The sequence below is a fragment of the Trichomycterus rosablanca genome, chromosome 2, assembly GCF_030014385.1.
Source record: "Trichomycterus rosablanca isolate fTriRos1 chromosome 2, fTriRos1.hap1, whole genome shotgun sequence".
Taxonomy (NCBI): Eukaryota; Metazoa; Chordata; class Actinopteri; order Siluriformes; family Trichomycteridae; genus Trichomycterus; species Trichomycterus rosablanca.
In genome coordinates, this window is record NC_085989.1 from 32,220,489 (window position 1) to 32,239,009 (window position 18,521).

Consider the following 18,521-nt stretch of genomic DNA (forward strand, 5'->3'; position numbering starts at 1 on the left):
ATAAGGTTTACCTGCACTGAATGAACAGATTCATAAACACACTACCGTACCTTTAACATTATACTGTAGTGCAGGTACATGAAAAAGCATTAATTCATGTCTTATTTCATGAGTGATTAATCATTGATTCCTACATGTAATACATTAATGAATTCATTATGAATATGCACTAGTTCATTTTGTCTAATGCAAGTGGTGGACAAGGTACACAAACCATGTAGCTGAGTAAAAGTAGTAGTAAAAGTAAAAATACTCTTTACCTCCACTTGAAAAGTGGAGGTACTTTTAAAGTATTTACCTTCAAATGTACTTAAGTATGAAAGTAAAAGTAGCATGATTTTTTATGGCTCTAATGTTTAATTATCATTTCTGTAACAAGACTCTTAATTAATCAACTCATTTTAGGTGAAAAGACTCGTGTGTCATTAATTTAGCTTAACCGACTAAGCTAAATTCGGTTATACCTATTAATTAAGATAAACATGTAACATTTAGTGCTGAGCAAATGCTAAACAATAACAGTATTAAGTATATTAATGACATCAAATTCATTATTTTTTTAAACAAAGCAACATACAGCTGAAAATGCTTGTTTAGTAGTGAAAATGAATGGGGCTCTATGGGATGTTTGGAACTTTTCAGAGCTTCACAACCCGGAAGCTGCGCAAAAAAATATCCCGCCCCCTTTCCAACGGTTCCCTATGCGAGTGTCGCCACTCTGTTCTCTCTACCGCTCTGGTACAGTAGTGGTATTATGGGTGTGTTTCAATTCGCGTCTTACTCACTATTCACTATAAAACCGTGCACTGATAGCTATTCCTTACATCGTTCGTGCTTAGGACTGGTATGGTACAGTAATGCGACTCTGGATGTGTTTCAATTCGCGTCTTACTCACTATCCACTATAAAACCGTGCACTGATAGCTATTCCTTACACAATTCGTACTTAGGACTGGTATTGTACAGTAATGCGACTCTGGATGTGTTTCAATTCGCGTCTTACTCACTATCCACTATAAACACTATATGCAGTGATAGATATTCCTTACAGCGTTCGTACTTATAACAGGTATTTTCTGGTATGCTATGCAATAAAGAGAAGAAATCTCCTCAAGTAGTAGTGAAAGAAAGAACAGGGCTTTTGAGAAACAAAATTAAGTGAACCGATTCAATCGGAAAAAGAATCGAACGCTCGACTCGCCACAATCACACAGCCCTGTTAACCGCAGAGTAACTGTAATGAAACTACAAAATGTAAATGTAATGAATCGCTAGTTAATTATAGACGGTAAATTACATTATGTTCTTTATTTGTATGCATGTTTGTTTGTTTATTTACTGTTTTATACAGAATGTTCTGGAGAAGCACTATCCATATACAGTATATCCATATATCCATCGCTATGAGTCGGGCGTATTTTAAGTAATGGATTAAGCACTATTAAAACAATCAAGTCGTACGATAAAATGTAAAATCCTGTATCATAAATGTATCTAGCCTTTTGTTTAGTTGTATTTTTCAGTATAGTACATTAAGCTCTTGTTTTTGGATCTGCGCTTCAAACGAATCGAAACAAGTTTGAATCACTTGTTCTAGCCTGACCTCACAAAAAAATAGTGCACTACATAGTGAATAGGGTGGGATTTCGGACAATCAGAATTGGGCGGTATTTAGAAGCAGGAAGTGATGTTTATTGATGCTACATCTGAAATCAGCATGATGAGAGAGCTGTGAACATCTAATTCACCTCTAGTAGGTAAAACTAGTAGTAGTACATTTTTAATGTTGTATAGATATGTTGGATTGTTACTAATAGAAATTATACGGTTGTTGCGTAGTTCTAATGTATTAGACGCATGTCCTTATACAGTCACATTTACCTACACTGGGTCATACAGTAAGGTTACGGTGTTCCCTATACCACGTGATACAACTTTAATCATCGCGTTTTATTGTTATAACATCTAAATCACTGATGTGATTCAGCACGAATTAGACGAAACATTAGAAAGTTTGATGGAATCTTCACCACAATTTGATGTACGAAACACTGTGACCTCAAAAATCTCACGTTAGCCAAAATTAAATACACTAAAACAGTGACGTTCGATTGTTTATAAAGCAAACAAAGGGTATTTAATGCCATAGCTTTTGTGAAAGAAACACAATTAGCATATACAAACTATTTAAGAAAAAAAATGTACCATTATATATACACCGATGAGGCGTAACATTATGACCACCTTCCTAATATTGTGTTGGTCCCCCTTTTGCTGCCAAAACAGCCCGGACCCGTCGAGGCATGGACTCCACTAGCCCCCTGAATGTGTGCTGTGGTATCTGGCTCCAAGATGTTAGCAGCAGATCCTTTAACTCCTGTAAGATGCCTTAACTCCTGCAGCAGTTTGAGCTACAGTAGCTCGTCTGTTGGATCGGACCACACGGGCCAGCCTTCGCTCTCCACGTGCATCAATGAGCCTTGGCCGCCCACGACCCTGTCGCCGGTTTACCACTGTTCCTTCCTTGGGCCACTTTTGATAGATACTGACCACTGCAGATTGGGAACACGGCACAAGAGCTGCAGTTTTGGAGATGCTCTGACCCAGTCATCTAGCCATCACAATTTGGCCCTTGTCAAACTCGATCAAATCCTTACGCTTGTCCTTTTTTCCTGCTTCTAACATCAATTTTGAGGGTAAAATGTTCACTTGCTGCCTAATATATCCCACCCACTAACAGGTGCCTTGATGAAGAGATAATCAGTGTTACCAGTGGTCATAATGTTATGTCTAGTCGGTGTATATATATATATATATATATATATATTTAGTCCATATCATCATACATATAATTTTCTTTTTTTGGCTTCTCTAGAAAATAATGCAAAAATACTTTATAATATACAGCTTTTTTTCTCCTTTATCAGTGCATAAAATATGTACAATTCAACGTTCAATGTTTGTAGACTGACGATTTTTATGTGTATTTGTATTGTTGTGCTTTGTTGGATAAGCTACTTTTGAAATGTTATCTAAGTAACAGTTACACAATAATGTAGCTCGGCTACACCACAGCAACCCTGAAAAACAAAGCTAACTAACTACATTAAAAGTACATGCATATCATGTCTGCTAATTACACATCATTAATTACAACTGACCACAATTGCACTTGTTTAGTAATAATAGACCCAGTTTGTCTAAAAGATTCATATTTAATTTGTTTGTCCAAAGAGTGTTATCACCAAAGGTTTGTAGATCAAGATAGTTGTTTGCAAATGAAAGGTCAATGTTAATGCTTCTGATTGTTAACAGTTGGTTCCTTTTATTGTGGATTTGTCTTGGATTGTGGTATAGTGGTACTGTAGAAGCTTTAAGGTGGTTGCTTAAATACGTTTAGGATAAATATGAGATTGAAGTTCTACAGGGCTTCAATCTCAGATATATGTATGTATTAATTGCCTATACTTGTTTTTATATAGGTATAAAAACAAATATAGGCATGTTTAATTGGCTTATTTTTTTGGCGGCACGGTGGCTTAGTGGGTAGCACTGTGTGGAGTTTGCACATTCTCCTCGTGTCTGCATGAGTTCCCTTTGGAAGCTCCGGTTTCCTCCCACAGTCCAAAGACCTACAAGTGAGGTGAATTGAATACAAAATTGTCCATGACTGTGTTTGACTTTAAATACTTAAACTGATAAATCTTGTGTAACCAGTAATTACCTGTCCTGTTATGAATGTAACCAAAGAGTGTAAAACATGATGTTAAAATCCTAATAAATAAATAAATTAAATGCCAACAGTAGCTTTAGATTCTGAGTAAACTTGTCAGGTACTGGTATCTAAAACATTTTAAGATTAACCTAGCCAATTTTGGCTGATTTCAGTTATGTGTACCTACTAAAATAGTTTAAGGTTTGTACAGATTGGCCAATTATTGGTAATCAGACAGTTTTTTTTAATGATATTTGTCATTAACACTATAGTCCATGCATAATCACCTATTTCATATCATCTTTTTTTATTTGAACAGTCTGAACTTTGGGTCAAGAATACCACCATGTGGCCAGTTATGTGGACCGCCATGCGTGCCTATGCACCCTACGTTACCTTCCCTGTGGCCTTCGTAGTGGGTGCTGTTGGCTATCACCTGGAGTGGTTCATCAGGGGCACCCCGAAAATACCCAGAGAAGAGAAGGGCATTGCCGAGCTTCGTGAGGACCGGAAATTGGAGGAGCTTGTGGGTCAGGACAGCACACAAGTCCTGAGTCTGAAAGACAAACTTGAGTTTACCCCAAGGGCAGTGCTGGAGAGGAATCGACCAGAGAAGAGCTAGCTTGTCTTGGACTGATTCTGACTGGTTATGTATGTTCTGTGGATCTACATCACTCTGTCATTCACTACATGGTGAGACCCTGTGCTGTGAACCGTGTTTGAGGCTTTTATTGTTGTGGCTTCATGATCAGGTTAGTCCCTTAGGCGTATGAGCTCATGACTTTTCAGCCCAATTTGGTAAAAAACTTTTAATAGCTTCTGTTTATATGCAGTCCCATCTACTTTCATGTGACCCACCATGAAAGAAAGGCCACATTTGTCTAATGCGTGACCAGTTAAAAGTATGTAGAAGCGAACTCTGATGTAAAAGGGACTGGAACATGGGGAAAGTCTTTCAGAATATGTAATTTTCCCACTTTGACAAGAATGCTTGGTGTATTTTGTTTAGTGGTACTGAAGTGATAATGCTGTCTATTTATAATTGGACTATTTTTGAAAACACGTGTTTGTCTAAATGCATATTTTAGTTTGTGCATCAGAATAATAACAGGTAATAAATGAACATGAACTGGAAATATCTGCATTGTTGGTCTTGTTTATAGAAAATATTTTGTTTCCAGGTGGGGTGCTAGGGAATTGGACAGATGTTAGTAATAATTCATAGTTTCCATTTTAGTTTGTTTACTTACACTGATCAGCCATAACATTAAAATCACCTCCATGTTTCTACACTCACTGTCCATTTTATCAGCATGGGGCGGCAGTATCACCTGGAGTGGTTTATCAGGGGCACCCCGAAAACACCCAGAGAAGAGAAGGGCATTGCCGAGCTTCATGAGGACTGGAAATTGGAGGAGCTTGTGGGTCAGGACAGCACACAAGTCCTGAGTCTAAAAGACAAACTTAAGTGTACCCCAAGGGCATTGCTGGAGAGGAATCGACCAAAGAAGTGCTAGCTTGTCTTGGACTTATCTAAAGTGTTGACTGATTCTGACTGGTTATGTATGTTCTGTGGATCTACATCACTCTGTCATTCAGTACATGGTGAGACTCTGTGCTGTAATGTTCACCCACTGAAACCGTGTTTGAGGCTTTTATTGTTGTGGCTTCATGATCAGGTTAGTTCCTTAGGCGTATGAGCACATGACTGTTCAGCCCAATTTTATTGAGCTGGCTACAACTGCCAGTGTTAACCAGTGTTAACAGATGAGAGAGGTTTTCTCAATATGGTGGAAAAAAAATAAACAAAAACAGCAAAGAAATGAGCTGTGTCAGTTTTTTTTGTTCTGACAGATTAAAACACTATGTACTGTACGGTTTGTCAGGGCACGGTTGTTGCAAAAAGCAAACGGTTAAGTGACGTTACTATTGGGGCGAAAATGCTTCAGTTTAATTGCTATACCGAAATACCAACAACACCGAAGCAAGCTGGAAGCGTAAATTTGTAAAATCATCCACTTTTCTACAACAGACCTGTGATCAGGTTGTGCAATCAGTGGAGTCATACCTCAGTATAACAGTATAACTGTGCACTTCATTAGTGGTGACTGGGAGACTGCAACCATGGTTTTATTTGTTAAAGGGAGAGCTAAAGGTAATTGTTCAATACTTAAATATTATATTAATAATAAACATTGCACCTGTTTCATGCATACTGATTCTATCATATATTGTGTTATTTTGTGGGGACAAGCAAAGCTTATAGTACTCAAAACCTTCATTATATACTGTACATGGTGAAATAAATTTTTTTTATATTCTATGTACTTATGACAGCCACAGATACATATATAAAAAGTCCCAGTCATACAAAAAATCAAACATACCGTGATATACCGTGAAAACTACTGTGATAAATATACTGGTCATACTGCCCAGCCTTACTATACAGTAATAAGCTTTACTACAAGTGATTTTATCTGAGAACTTATAGTACTGACCAAATGACATCACATTCACTGAGTACCTTACTGGCATAAAATTCAGCTTTCTTTATCAGATTTCTCGAAATTGGTGAACAGCCACACATCTGCTTTAGTTATCAGATGATGCCGTTTACATGACCAACACAGAAGGTTCATGAACTGCTGTAGTAATATGGTCATGAGCAGATAGGTGAAAGTACAGGTAAAGTACACAAGGAGTTTGGCATGAAAAGGTAAGACTGGGCTGCTCCATTGTTTTTGAGCAATGGGAAGAGGGAGCGACGGCGTCGGCTTTGTTAAAGTCTCTTCAGCCAGGAAGTATACAAATCTAGTGCACAATGTCGCCATGATTATTCACTACCAAGATTCCCATCAGCCACAAAAACAATCGAGCAGCGCTTGGAATCCTCCCCTTTCCCATGGGCTGTACAGTTTGGTTCCCACAGCTTGATACACTGTCCTGCTTTGAACTTGTTTGGGGATTTATGACTTGGATTCATCTCCAAACTTCCCTAGAGTTTCATTACTGTCCCGTTGACCCAAGTACAGTTTAGGATTAGGGATTCTACAGTATTAAATAAATGTCTGATTGTATGTCCTAAATTCTTTAGAAGATTTTTAAATGTGTATTTATATACGACTTACACTTACTGTCCATTTTATCAGCTCCACTTACCATATAGAAGCACTTTGTAGTTCTACAATTACTGACTGTAGTCCATCTGTTTCTCTGCATAAATTTTTTGCCTGCTTTCCACCTGTTCTTCAATGGTTGGGACCAACCCAGGACCACCACAGAGTAGGTATTATTTAGGTGGTGGATCATTCTCAGCACTGTAGTGACACTGACATGGTGGTGGTGTGTTAGTGTGTGTTGTGCTGGTATGAGTGGATCAGACACAGCAGCGCTGCTGGAGTTTTTAAATACCGTGTCCACTCACTGTCCACTCTATTAGACACTCCTACCTAGTTGGTCCACCTTGTAGATGTAAAGTCAGAGACAATCGCTCATCTATTGCTGCTGTTTAAGTTGGTCATCTTCTAGATCTTCATCAGTGGTCACAGGACTCTGCCCACGGGGTGCTGTTGGCTGGATGTTTTTGGTTGGTGGACTATTATCAGTCCAGCAGAGACAGTGAGGTGTTTAAAAACTCACAACACACACTAACACACCACCACCTTGTCAGTGTCACTGCAGTGCTGAGAATGATCCACCACCCAAATACTACCTATAAAATATAAAGTACAGTGGCATGTTTTGAGGGAAAGATACTGATAATGGATGACCACCTAAAGTTCTTTATAAGTGCTTTTAGCATTTCTTCTTTTTACTTTTTATGTTCTATATGAGAATTAAAGGCAAACACTGTTTCCTGTAAATCAAAGAACCCTCCTACTCATTGTGTTGCATTACAACAATAGAGTTAGTGACAAACTAATTACATGTAAAGATCCAACCATTCTAGTGACTCAGACTTAACAGAGAATAGCAATGCTGACTTAAATCAACCACACAACTTCAGAGGTGTGCCAGAACATTATACGGCAGAGGTCACTATCCACAAGTGCAATCAAGTGTTGGAAGACTCCACTTATCACCAGTTAGGTGTTAGTTTTAGGTGTCTCTCTCCCCTTTTTTAATAAGCGAGTCTGCCAAAATGCTTAAACAAACAAACCAACTGAAAACTCAGGTAAAATACTATTGCTCCTCTTACTCTTGACTGGTATCATGGTAACAAACATCAAATGGTACTCATTTTGCATGTCATTTTGGATTGGATTACTTGGACTGTGCATGCGAACTGAGATTTTGATCTGATTGTTGAGTAGAGGGTACATTTAAACACCTCAGTCTTAAGTTATAATAGGCACTAATTCAATCTCTTTGTATGTAACACAGCCTATGACTTTAAACATTGCCTCCGTACATAAAATTACCAATCCTATTCTCTGGCATCCCAGCCAATGGGATTTGGGTCTATTTGGGTATTTGGGTCTATTTGCGAGCTGCCAAAGGGTTGCATGAAGAGTTCAAAAGGTGTAAGCTAGCATCATGCTTCTTGGATGAAGAAGGTGCAATCCCCTCTCACCACCTAGGTTGGTTGACATAAGAACGATTCTACTGTCGTGTAAAAATTGTCAGTGAAGTAACTGGACAAAATGTGTGGTAATGTGATTCTTATTGAAACAGCAAAAAAAACAGGTATGGATTTGGCCCTTTGTTGACTGTTTGCCAACCCTTTAAACAACTTTAGAGTGCTGACCTAATGTTCTTTTTCACAAGTGCATTACAAAACAATTTAGCATTTTTATGTGTTTGATATATTCATTCACTTTCCCACAGATTTATTCATCACAGGCCTTTGATGAGTTTGCTTTGACAGTTGTACAATGGTGCTGGTGGAAGTTCATTATAAACATTTTAACAATGCCCACCTCTGCTTCATTGTCATGCTGAACAATTCTCTGTACCAATCCCTGGAGAGAGAAACGCTGAAGTCAGGAAGCAGACACAAGAGCATTTCCTCTTAACTGTCTAAACTAAGGACTTTAATAAGTAAATCTGTAAATAATAAATATGCCCTGAATCAAGAGTTCATATGTTTAATATTTGATATTACAATTAAATACAGAAGTTTGCATACCCTTTGAAAAAATATAGAAGGAAATATTATTAATAACACCAAGGCTATTGAGTGTGTTAGGTTTTATTAGTGTCTTATCAATAGCTCACGCAACAAGGTATTTTTGTGTCCTTTCTGATTGAGATTTCTAAAATACAATCTATCATTTGCCCTCATTCCTGCTGTTCTAATCCCCTTTGTATATTTTGGGTTGTATATTATTTATGAAATAACTGCACAGGGTTTATCAAACTTTTTTCCAAGTGACCCACATTTTGTCCGTGATTTTTACTGCGACTCGTGCATCACAAACAATGCATCAAAACTAAACACAAAACGAAATTTACTTAATTAATAAAATTGGTGGCAATCTGGTCCCACCGTGGTTTACAAGGGGGTGTTCGTGTACAAGTTCATTTTGTGTTTATGTGCCTGTTAAAATTCATTTATTTAGGCTGCTCAGGTGGCACAGCGGTAAAATGCGCTAGCACACCAGAGCTGGGATTTCGAATACATCGTATCGAATGAACAACGACTGGCTGTTGTTCACAGGGTGGGATAAGCTAGACCAGGGTTCCTCATAACTGGTGCAATTACGACCTCTGCTGGATGATTGATGGTGCCTGAGCAGAGTTGAGGAATAATGCTGATCATGGCTCTCCGTGCACAAGGCTGATCCGCATATGAACTCACCTCGTGCAGGTGAAAAGATGCAGACGTGCAGACACGTGTCGGAGAGGGCGTGTGTCATTTGCAAAGCTCCTCAGTCAGCAGTTGAGGGTTGTATCGGTAGAGGTGACGTGTAACGCAATCAGGGTAATTGGATAGGACTAAATTAGGGAGAAAATTGAGGGGGAAATAGAGAAAAAGAAAATTATTATTCTTATTATTTTTATTATTATTATTATTATCTGCATTCCATTTTTTTGGCTCACGACCCACCCAAGGGTCCCTGCATTAGATGTCTTGCACTGCCTTCTTTAAATGAGGTCTAGAGGTAAAACTTATTTTGTTTTTTGTGCTAAAAAGTACCCATTTTGATTAAGAGATTTTGATTATTAGAAATTGGGTATGGTGGCACAGCGGGTGACGTTAAGACCACGTCCAAAAATAGTTCTGATTTTCACCTCCAGTTGCTTTGTGTACTTTGTGCTTTCCTCACCCTCCCAAAATGATCTCAGTATGGATATTTACTTTCAGCAGATGTAAGCAGACATAAATGTGTGGGTGTGGTGACTGCAATGGACTAGTGTTCTGTCTGTGGTGCATTCTTGCCCAGAGATCCTGAAGAGGTGATGTAAATAAGTGAAGCATTTTTAATTACCTGGTTTCTTTTAACAGTGAAAACTGTTAAAATATAATATTTAATTTTAACATTTAAATTAAATATTTTAATTATAAAGGATCAGAATGTATTTAATACATGTGTGCTAGCGTAGTGAGCTTGCAATGTATTAGCTACAAGATAATTACTAAAAATATAATGTATCATGTAGGTAAACATACATTCATTCACTTGTCTATAACCCCCTTTTACAATTTAATAATAATCTTAGTGCTTTTTTCTGTAAAAACATTTGGATGGCACATAAGCTGGATGCTGCTGTTTAAAAAAAAAAAAAAGATTAAAAAAAAACATGTTGGCATGTAGGTATTTTAGTTAGGAACTGCACCCTCCCGAGTCATCACCATTAGTGGACTGATACTGGTGTTCAAATCTCACTGGGAGCAGGATGACTAACAGTTTAGAGCTACCATCTGTTCAGAAGACACTTTTGGAACACCCAAACCCAACACAGCTTGATCACTTTAGCCAAGGCTTGGAATACGTTTTTTCTGGCAGACTAGAAATTTGCCTCTTTCCTTTGGCTGGATGTCTAGAAAGTACATTTATGCAAGAGGGAAATGCATTAGCAGTTAGTACAACCAAATCAGGATACAGGAAATATGACACATGAGTTTGTGCTATGACAGAAAAAAAAAGTATGTTATGGGTACCCAATATACAATAACCATACAATTAATATAACCAAATATTAATGTAGAAATATCTTTCTTGGTTGTTCTTGGGCTCAGATAAATTATAATAGAGCAAAAATTATTTTTCTGTTTAAAACAGCAATACATCGAGAGTGATCACTATCTAAGCTCAAAATTATGAATTAATTTGCTCTGATGTTTTAACAATCAGTACATGAATACTAAGTCTCTGGCAACTCCAGAACTTTCTGCCTGTAAACAATGCCAGTAGCCTGATTAGCATACATATTTTGACATTTTACTATAAAAATACTATAAATGTAAAAATACAAAAAGATTTTTATGTTGATGTCCCACTTGTTTTCTGACCAATACAATTAAGTTTATTAAAAATCAGCTTGTGGGCTGTTACCAATCTACCCCAATCAGCCATAACATTAAAACCACCATCCATTTTATCAACTCCACTTACCATATAGAAGCTTTTTGTAGTTCTACAATTACTAACTGTAGTTCATCTGTTTCTCTACATGCTTTGTTAGCCCTCTTTCATGTTGTTCTTCAATGGTCAGGACTCTCCCAGGACCACTACAGAACAGGTATTATTTGGGTGGTTCATGTTATTGTGTGTTGTGCTTGTATGAGTGGATAAGACACAGCAGTGCTGATGGAGTTTTTAAACACTACACTGTCACTGCTGGACTGAGAATAGTCTACCAACCAAAAAAACATCCAGACAACAGTGCCCCGTGGGCAGCGTCCTGTGACCACTGATGAAGATCTAGAAGATGGTCAACTCAAACAGCAGCAATAGATGAGCGATCGTCTCTGACTTTACATCTACAAGGTGGACCAACTAGGTAGGAGTGTCTAATAGAGTGGACAGTGAGTGGACATGCACAACCAGCACAACACACACCAACACACCACCACCATGTCATTGTCACTGCAGTGCTGAGAATGACCCACCTCCTAAATAGTACCTGCTCTGTGATGGTCCTGTGGGAGTTCTGACCATTGAAGAACATGGTGAAAGCAGGATAAAAAGGTATGTAGAGAAACAGATGGACTACAGTCAGTAATTGCAGAACTACAAAGTGCTTCTATATGGTAAGTGGAGCTGATAAAATGGACAGTGAGTGTAGAAACAAGGAGGTGGTTTTAATGTTATGGCTGATCAGTGTAGCTTCTGACTAAAACTCATGTGAATACTGAGGAAATATGCAAAACTCCTCACAAAAAATGACAGACAGTGGGGATCAAACCTAGGTTTTCAGTATCCATTATTATTATTATTATTATTATTATTAACTTTTGTTTTGCCAACTGTTTGCTGACCTCATCCTGTGGGGCACTCTCAAAGCACTTCCGTTCCAGACAACTGCTGCAAACTTCACAATGCAAAGACTCTTTATTATGCTAAAAATAAATAAATTGATAAATAAATAAATAAACTGCTGATGTTCTTTACACTTTATTTTTTAGCATTCATTGCTTTGATATTCTCCCGGTAGGTTGGATGTATAAAAAGTGTGTAGTTAACTGGTCCACCTAGTAAATGATCTCTTTCACCAAATAGAAAACTTAGTGGATGACTTATCATCAGTAAATACTGTATAATGATAGTTATAAGATGATTGAACAAATATAACAAAGCCCCAAGGCTAGTCAAAATAGTCAAAAAAGTCCAATTTACTGAAGTTCAAGTTGTGTTCAGATGCATCCTGCTTGCTTGAATTATCCTTAAGATGTGTCTAGAACTCTAGAACTGAAGTTCATGTGTTGTAATTTGAATTGATTGGACATAGATTGGAATGGAACACACTTATTCTATTACCATTCACATTGCAATTGTCAGGACAAAAACTACATAAACTAAGTCCAAGAAACTGTCTCAGTCTCAAATTAAATTGTAGCAAATTGACACATTTCTGGGTTGTGTCGCAAATGAATGAAAAAAAAAATCAATACCAGTAAATATACCCATTTTACAAATCTGCAATATTAAAGTGTACTGGCTGTAAAATGACTATAAATACAAGTAGATGTTGAGTACAGTAATCCCTCGCTATATCGCGCTTCGACTTTTGCGGCTTCACTCTATCGCGGATTTTATTTGCAAGCATGTCTAAATATAAACCGCGGATTTCTGCTAGTGATGGGTCGGTCGCGAACGATCCGGCTCTAAGAGCCGGCTCTTTAAAGTGAACGATGGGATTCGGCTCCTGGTTGGGAGCCGATTCGTTTTTTTTTCCCTTTTTTTTCCCATTTTTTTTTCTGTGATTGGTCAAGATGCGTAGTGGCGTGCACAGACAGCGTACACACAAACAGGAGAGAGAACTTGATAAAGTTCTGCAGACAAGGGGGGTGTGTTCGAAAAGCTAGCTCTCTCTCTAAATAGACGCATTTTACGTCATCCTGTGCGCGCTCCTGATAAGGAGGCTGTTCAAACATGGCTGACGGTGCGGACAAACGAATGGAGTTCTTTTCAAACGTAAATAAAATATTACTGATTTTTAACTTGTATAAACTTGTACCGAGTGTTTTTATTTGCAAGTTCAGGCTTGTCAGGAAATGTAACCGTTATCGTTACATGAAGGGAAATGTTATATTGACGTTAGCATGCTGTGCTACCTCAATCCATTGGTTTTAATGACAAGATGCTAAAGCCGATGGAATCGGGTTATAAAAATAACCATATAAACACATGGTTTTTACTTCGTGGATTTTCACCTTTCGCGGAGGGTTCTGGAACGCAACCCCCGCGATCGAGGAGGGATTACTGTATTGTATTGTAGGGGGCTCCGTAGTTTTAAGAATTGTAATTCGCTACATTTTAAATAACATCCGTTACTGAGTAAAAAAATCGCGTCTGGGAAACTGCTGCAGTGAATTCTGCGATGGAAAATAAACGGGTACTAAAATAAAGGAGCTGTAATCTAGGTATAGAGTAGGGAGGGAAAGGTGATTTTAAAAGTTTAACATGTTTGGAGTTTGATGTTTTGTTATTTGATAACATAGTCTGATGTCAAAGAATGGCAAAGTTTTATCTTACATCTTGAAGGTTTTCTTTGGGTCGTTTAGTGAAAGTCACAACACTTGTAACCTTGACTTGATTTGCAGTATGACTGTTTTTTTGGTATTTGTTGGTGATGAAAAGAAGGCTGGTCTATAGCGTCCACAATTAATGCCAACTTCAGTGGTTATAAAGTTTGAAAAGGTTTTATGGGATGGTCTGTACTAAAATGACACATCCCTAAATGTTTTAAATGTTGTATCAACATGTTTGTTTATATTATATTTTAATTAAAAATAACTATTGTGAGATTTATATCCACTTGTCCTGTTGCACAGGAGAGACCCCTCCCCCCCTCCTTCTGTTAAAAAAATAACTAAGTAACGTTTACTCTGAGTACATTTTAACTGAGTTACTTTTTACTTTTTACTTGAGTAGATTTTTAGACTAGTAATTTTACTTGTACGTAAGTAAACATTCATTAAAGTAATAGTACTTTTACTTGAGTACAATATTTTTGTACTCTTTCCACCTCTGCAGACTAGTAAAATTAATAAGCACACACGTTCACTGTCAGGCATTTTCTATTGTACCTTTATAGTATGTAGTGGATTGGCATTTCCCTTTATTAATGAGGCTGTATGACAAAAACACTTTACATGGAAAGGCAATCTGCATTAAATAGTTTATTAGCACAAAAAAATAAATTAAATACATCTTTATAAATTACATCTATTTAAATTCACGTTTGGTGCATAGTTTACAGTTATTTCTGCTGTTTGTTAAGGTAACATTTGAAAATAAATATTACAGTAAATATAAGGAAAATAAGATACTGGGGGTAAATGAAATGTACATTTATGTATTTAGAAGATGCTTTTGCCCATAGCGACTTACAATAAGGACTGAATACAATTTAAGATTTGGGGCTTGAACAAGTAACCTTCTGATTACTAGTCCATTAACATAACCAGTACATTTTACTGTCAAGTAACAAAACAATTTGCGCAAAATTGCACAAAAATATGACTTTTAACTTTGGGAAACTGTGAGCTCAATTACTGACTTTGCCACAATTTATAATTCTTAGGAGTCCAAAAAAACTAAATTGCTCATGGTTTAAGTGCTTTTAAAGTATGTTTGTGATCATACTAGTATGTATCATAGTAGTATGGATCACACTAGTATTGGTGCTTATGGAAGAGGAAGAGTATATCTACAAAGACCTCAGACCTCAAATCAGACTGATAATGTAAGAAGCCTTGGTGTCGTCCTGGATAACCAACTGACCTTCTTTCCTCATGTAGCCAACATGACGAGAGCGTGCCAGTTCCTCCTCTACAATATCAGGAAGATTCGGCCATTTCTCTCCATGGAAGCTACTAAGATTCTTGTGCAGTCACTTGTAATCTCACGGCTGGACTACTGCAACTCCCTCCTGGCAGGTGCTCCCATGTCCACTATTAAACCCTTGCAGCTCATTTAGAATGCCGAAAATGTAAATGTGTGTTTGGTCCATAACTATGCCATAACCACATATGATCAAAAATCCAAGGGATTATTTTTGGCCCTTCTTCTGCGTGGAAGGAATAGCATTTCTTATTACCTTATCAATCAAAGCAAGGCTTCACAATCTTGTGTGTCGGAGGGGTCATTAGTGTTGAAGAAAACAGTTTAAGATCCTGCATTGATTTCCACATGGCTGGCTTCACATCTTGGAATATCCATCTTACCATCTGTAAAATCTTACCATTTGAGATTGATGTTGCATAAAATGGGTAGGAGTTGAGAATGTTATAATCAGTTGGCTAAAAGCGAGTCAAGGGGAAAAAAAAACACATAATTGAGTGTTTTGTATATGAAGTGTGTACAAAACATACTGGCTCAGTGGCAGCAAGCATTAGGACAGTTAATAACCTTAAATCTCTGAAATATTCATTTAATTAGCACTGAAGCACAGTCTTTCATTTAAATAGCCTTATTTTTTATAAATTATGTGGAAAAAATGGTAGTTTGGCTTATAGCACCATGAATTTCCTCACAGTAACTCACTGAGACCTACACAACACAGGATTCCAAAACAGGATCCATGACACTGGACCAAATTTGTCTTTTTCTTCCATTTACACATAATGTTTTTCTGTAGAGTGTTTCTCAGTAGAATTACTCTTATTGTGTTTGGTGCGTATTTGTTTGTGGTGGTAACCTCTATGAGTCCTGACACCAATACAGTTTACATATGAAGGAAGTGTGTTGTCAGCATGGTCCGTCTCCGTCTGTGCAACAGTAGACTGGGTATAGCTGTCATTTCTTTCAAAGGGTAAAGGATGCCCGTTCTGGTATGTTGGATCCTGAAGCTCACTCGGTTGCAATTTTGTCTGAGACTTTGCTATTACTAGTTCCTGGTTCTGGTACTTCTTCTCCAGGTGGTGTGTGATGGCCAACTGAAGAAGGTAAAATAGCTCCACAATGTTCAGTAACACAGAAATGGCAGCAACAATTTGAGTGTATATTGTGAAGATTGTCTTTTCGGTGGGCCGGGAGACAAAGCAATCTACCGTGTGGGGACAGGGGCTTCTCTGGCATTCATATTTGGCTGGAACTACAAATCCATAGAGAAACCACAGTCCAACAATGAAGCCCACCTCGAGTACAACTTTCAGGGCTAAGCTGGTGGCGTATGCCCCCAGTAGCTTCCCTTTAAGTCTAGGAGGACCTTTTGGAAGTTTCGTTTTCTTTACTTCTTTTGTTTCATTTTCATCTTCTTCCTGTATCACCTCTAGATTCATCTCAGTGGATTTTTTAACCTTTGGTCTCTCATGACGCTCCTCTTCCACACTCTCCGACTTTGCCTCCTGGCGGCCCCTAAGAGCCACATATCCGAAATAAAAAATAGTGGGTGTGGAGACAAAGATGACCTGCAGAACAAAGTACCGGAAATGTGAGATAGGAAAAGCCTTATCGTAACAGACAGACTCACAGCCTGGCTGTTTGGTGTTGCAGATAAAGTCCAGTTGCTCATCGTCCCATGCAGACTCTGCTGCAGTGCCCAGAACGAGCATACGAAAGAGAAAAAGCACAGTGAGCCACACACGTCCTATGCTGGTTGAGTACTCCTGACCTTCCTCTAGCAGGCGCTCCAAAAAACCCCAGTCAGCTCTTGACATCCTCTGTACCTGCAACCACACACATGCATACAAAGGAATTAATAAATAACTAAGTAAATAAACAAACAAACAGATAACTAATGTAATTAGTAATATGTTCACTGTTCTTGTTATCGCCAATACTCTTGACATTTGTATTACACAAGATGCACTTTAAATAGAAAAAGTTGGGACAGTATGGAGGGCAAAATCAGTGTTTCATACATTTACTTTTATTTAATTGCAGACATGATAAACCCAAAACATTTCATGTTTTGTCTGGTTAACTTAATTTCATTTGTTAATATACATCCATTCCTGCATTTCAGGCCTGCAACACAAGCTGGGACAGGGGCAGTTTAGGGCTAGTAATGATGTGATGTCAACAGTTGATTGTGATCCTGATTTGGAACAAAAGCAATATCCACAAACACTTTTGAGTCACTAATATGGGCAGAGGATTTATAGTTTGTCAAGAAATGTGCAAGAAAATATTGAAATATTTAAAAATTATGTTCCTTAAATAAAGATTGGAAGTTATTTGCATATTTCTCCCTAAACAGTGTATAATATCTGGGGTTGAATTTCCACTCAGCTACCAACCTCGGTGGGCATCTTTACAGACATGTTTGGCTATGTCTTAAAGAGGGATGGCTGAAGCCAGTGGACTGGTACCCCTGTTCATGATATTCTTGCTTTGCACCCAGTGTGTCCTACTGGAACCAGACCTAGGGCGACCCTGACCAGGAAAAAGTGGTTGATGAATAAAATGACACTAATACCATTACTTAATTTAAACAATGAAGCATTTTGTTATTTTTTAAGATCTGCTTCTGTTTTGGGGTCTTGCCGAAACCTAAACTGTATAAAACATTCATAAATAAATAAGAAAATCCTATGAAAAAAAATAACAATTTAAAAGAATGTGAATGTATAATAATTTTTATTATTATTAATTCTGTACTGAATTATACTTTTAAAATGAGACATGTGCAGCACATTCTCAGTAAAGCAGTTTATAAAGATTGCACTTTTAATTTCAATTAGGCTGTATTATATCTTATCCTAGGCAGGGTCGTGAAGGGCCCGTAGAACACCTGGTTGGCCGATAGCACTGCTGAATTTCAAACTTAGGGTTTGTTCGAAAACCTAGTGAGCTACTCTGCTGTCTACTGCCTACATAGAGAGGATTCTAACAAGTCATCGGACGCGCTACTTAGACAGCGATTACAGCGAGTCCATCAGTTTTCGCTTACTAATCTAACACAGTTAGCCTCATTCCATTCAAACCAATGGGATGAGGTGGCACAACACAGCTAGCATGTCAACTAATATCTCCCTCCGTGTACTGAAAATGGTTAAATTGTCGTTGACAAGCCTGAATTTACAAATAAATACACTTGTAGAAGTTTATACAAATTAAATATCAGTGATCATTTATTTACGTTTAAAAGTAACTCTGTTTGTTGCTCCACATTCATCCGCCATCCGTGAGAAAAAAAGTTGTGCCGCACCGAATGCTGAGATTGACTTCAGCGCTAAGGAAGGATCAAA

The 18,521-nt window shown here is 37.8% G+C and overlaps 2 protein-coding genes across 3 annotated transcripts; one reads left to right on the top strand and one right to left on the bottom strand.

The window, feature by feature from the left end:
* Nucleotides 1–1,648: 1,648 nt before the first annotated feature.
* smim12 (small integral membrane protein 12) lies at nt 1,649–4,851 on the top strand. 2 transcript variants are annotated; one of them, XM_062990721.1, is made up of 2 exons: nt 1,649–1,753; nt 4,035–4,851. In XM_062990721.1, the coding sequence occupies exon 2, from the start codon at nt 4,062–4,064 to the stop codon at nt 4,335–4,337; it is 276 nt and encodes a 91-aa protein (XP_062846791.1). In that variant the 5' UTR covers nt 1,649–1,753; nt 4,035–4,061; the 3' UTR covers nt 4,338–4,851. The 2 variants fall into 2 exon arrangements, with proteins under 2 accessions (XP_062846791.1, XP_062846789.1); XM_062990719.1 differs by having other exon boundaries at nt 1,650–1,757.
* An 11,093-nt stretch (nt 4,852–15,944) lies between these two features.
* gja4 (gap junction protein alpha 4) lies at nt 15,945–16,988 on the bottom strand. Its single transcript, XM_062990722.1, has one exon. It carries the CDS (start codon nt 16,986–16,988, stop codon nt 15,945–15,947), a length of 1,044 nt encoding a protein of 347 aa, XP_062846792.1.
* Between the last annotated feature and the right edge of the window lie 1,533 nt (nt 16,989–18,521).

What these genes read in the sequence shown, in the direction of transcription:
- smim12 (XM_062990721.1), top strand. Translation starts at nt 4,062, where the DNA reads ATGTGGCCAGTTATGTGGACCGCCATGCGTGCCTATGCACCCTACGTT.
- gja4 (XM_062990722.1), bottom strand. Translation starts at nt 16,988, where the DNA reads ATGTCAAGAGCTGACTGGGGTTTTTTGGAGCGCCTGCTAGAGGAAGGT.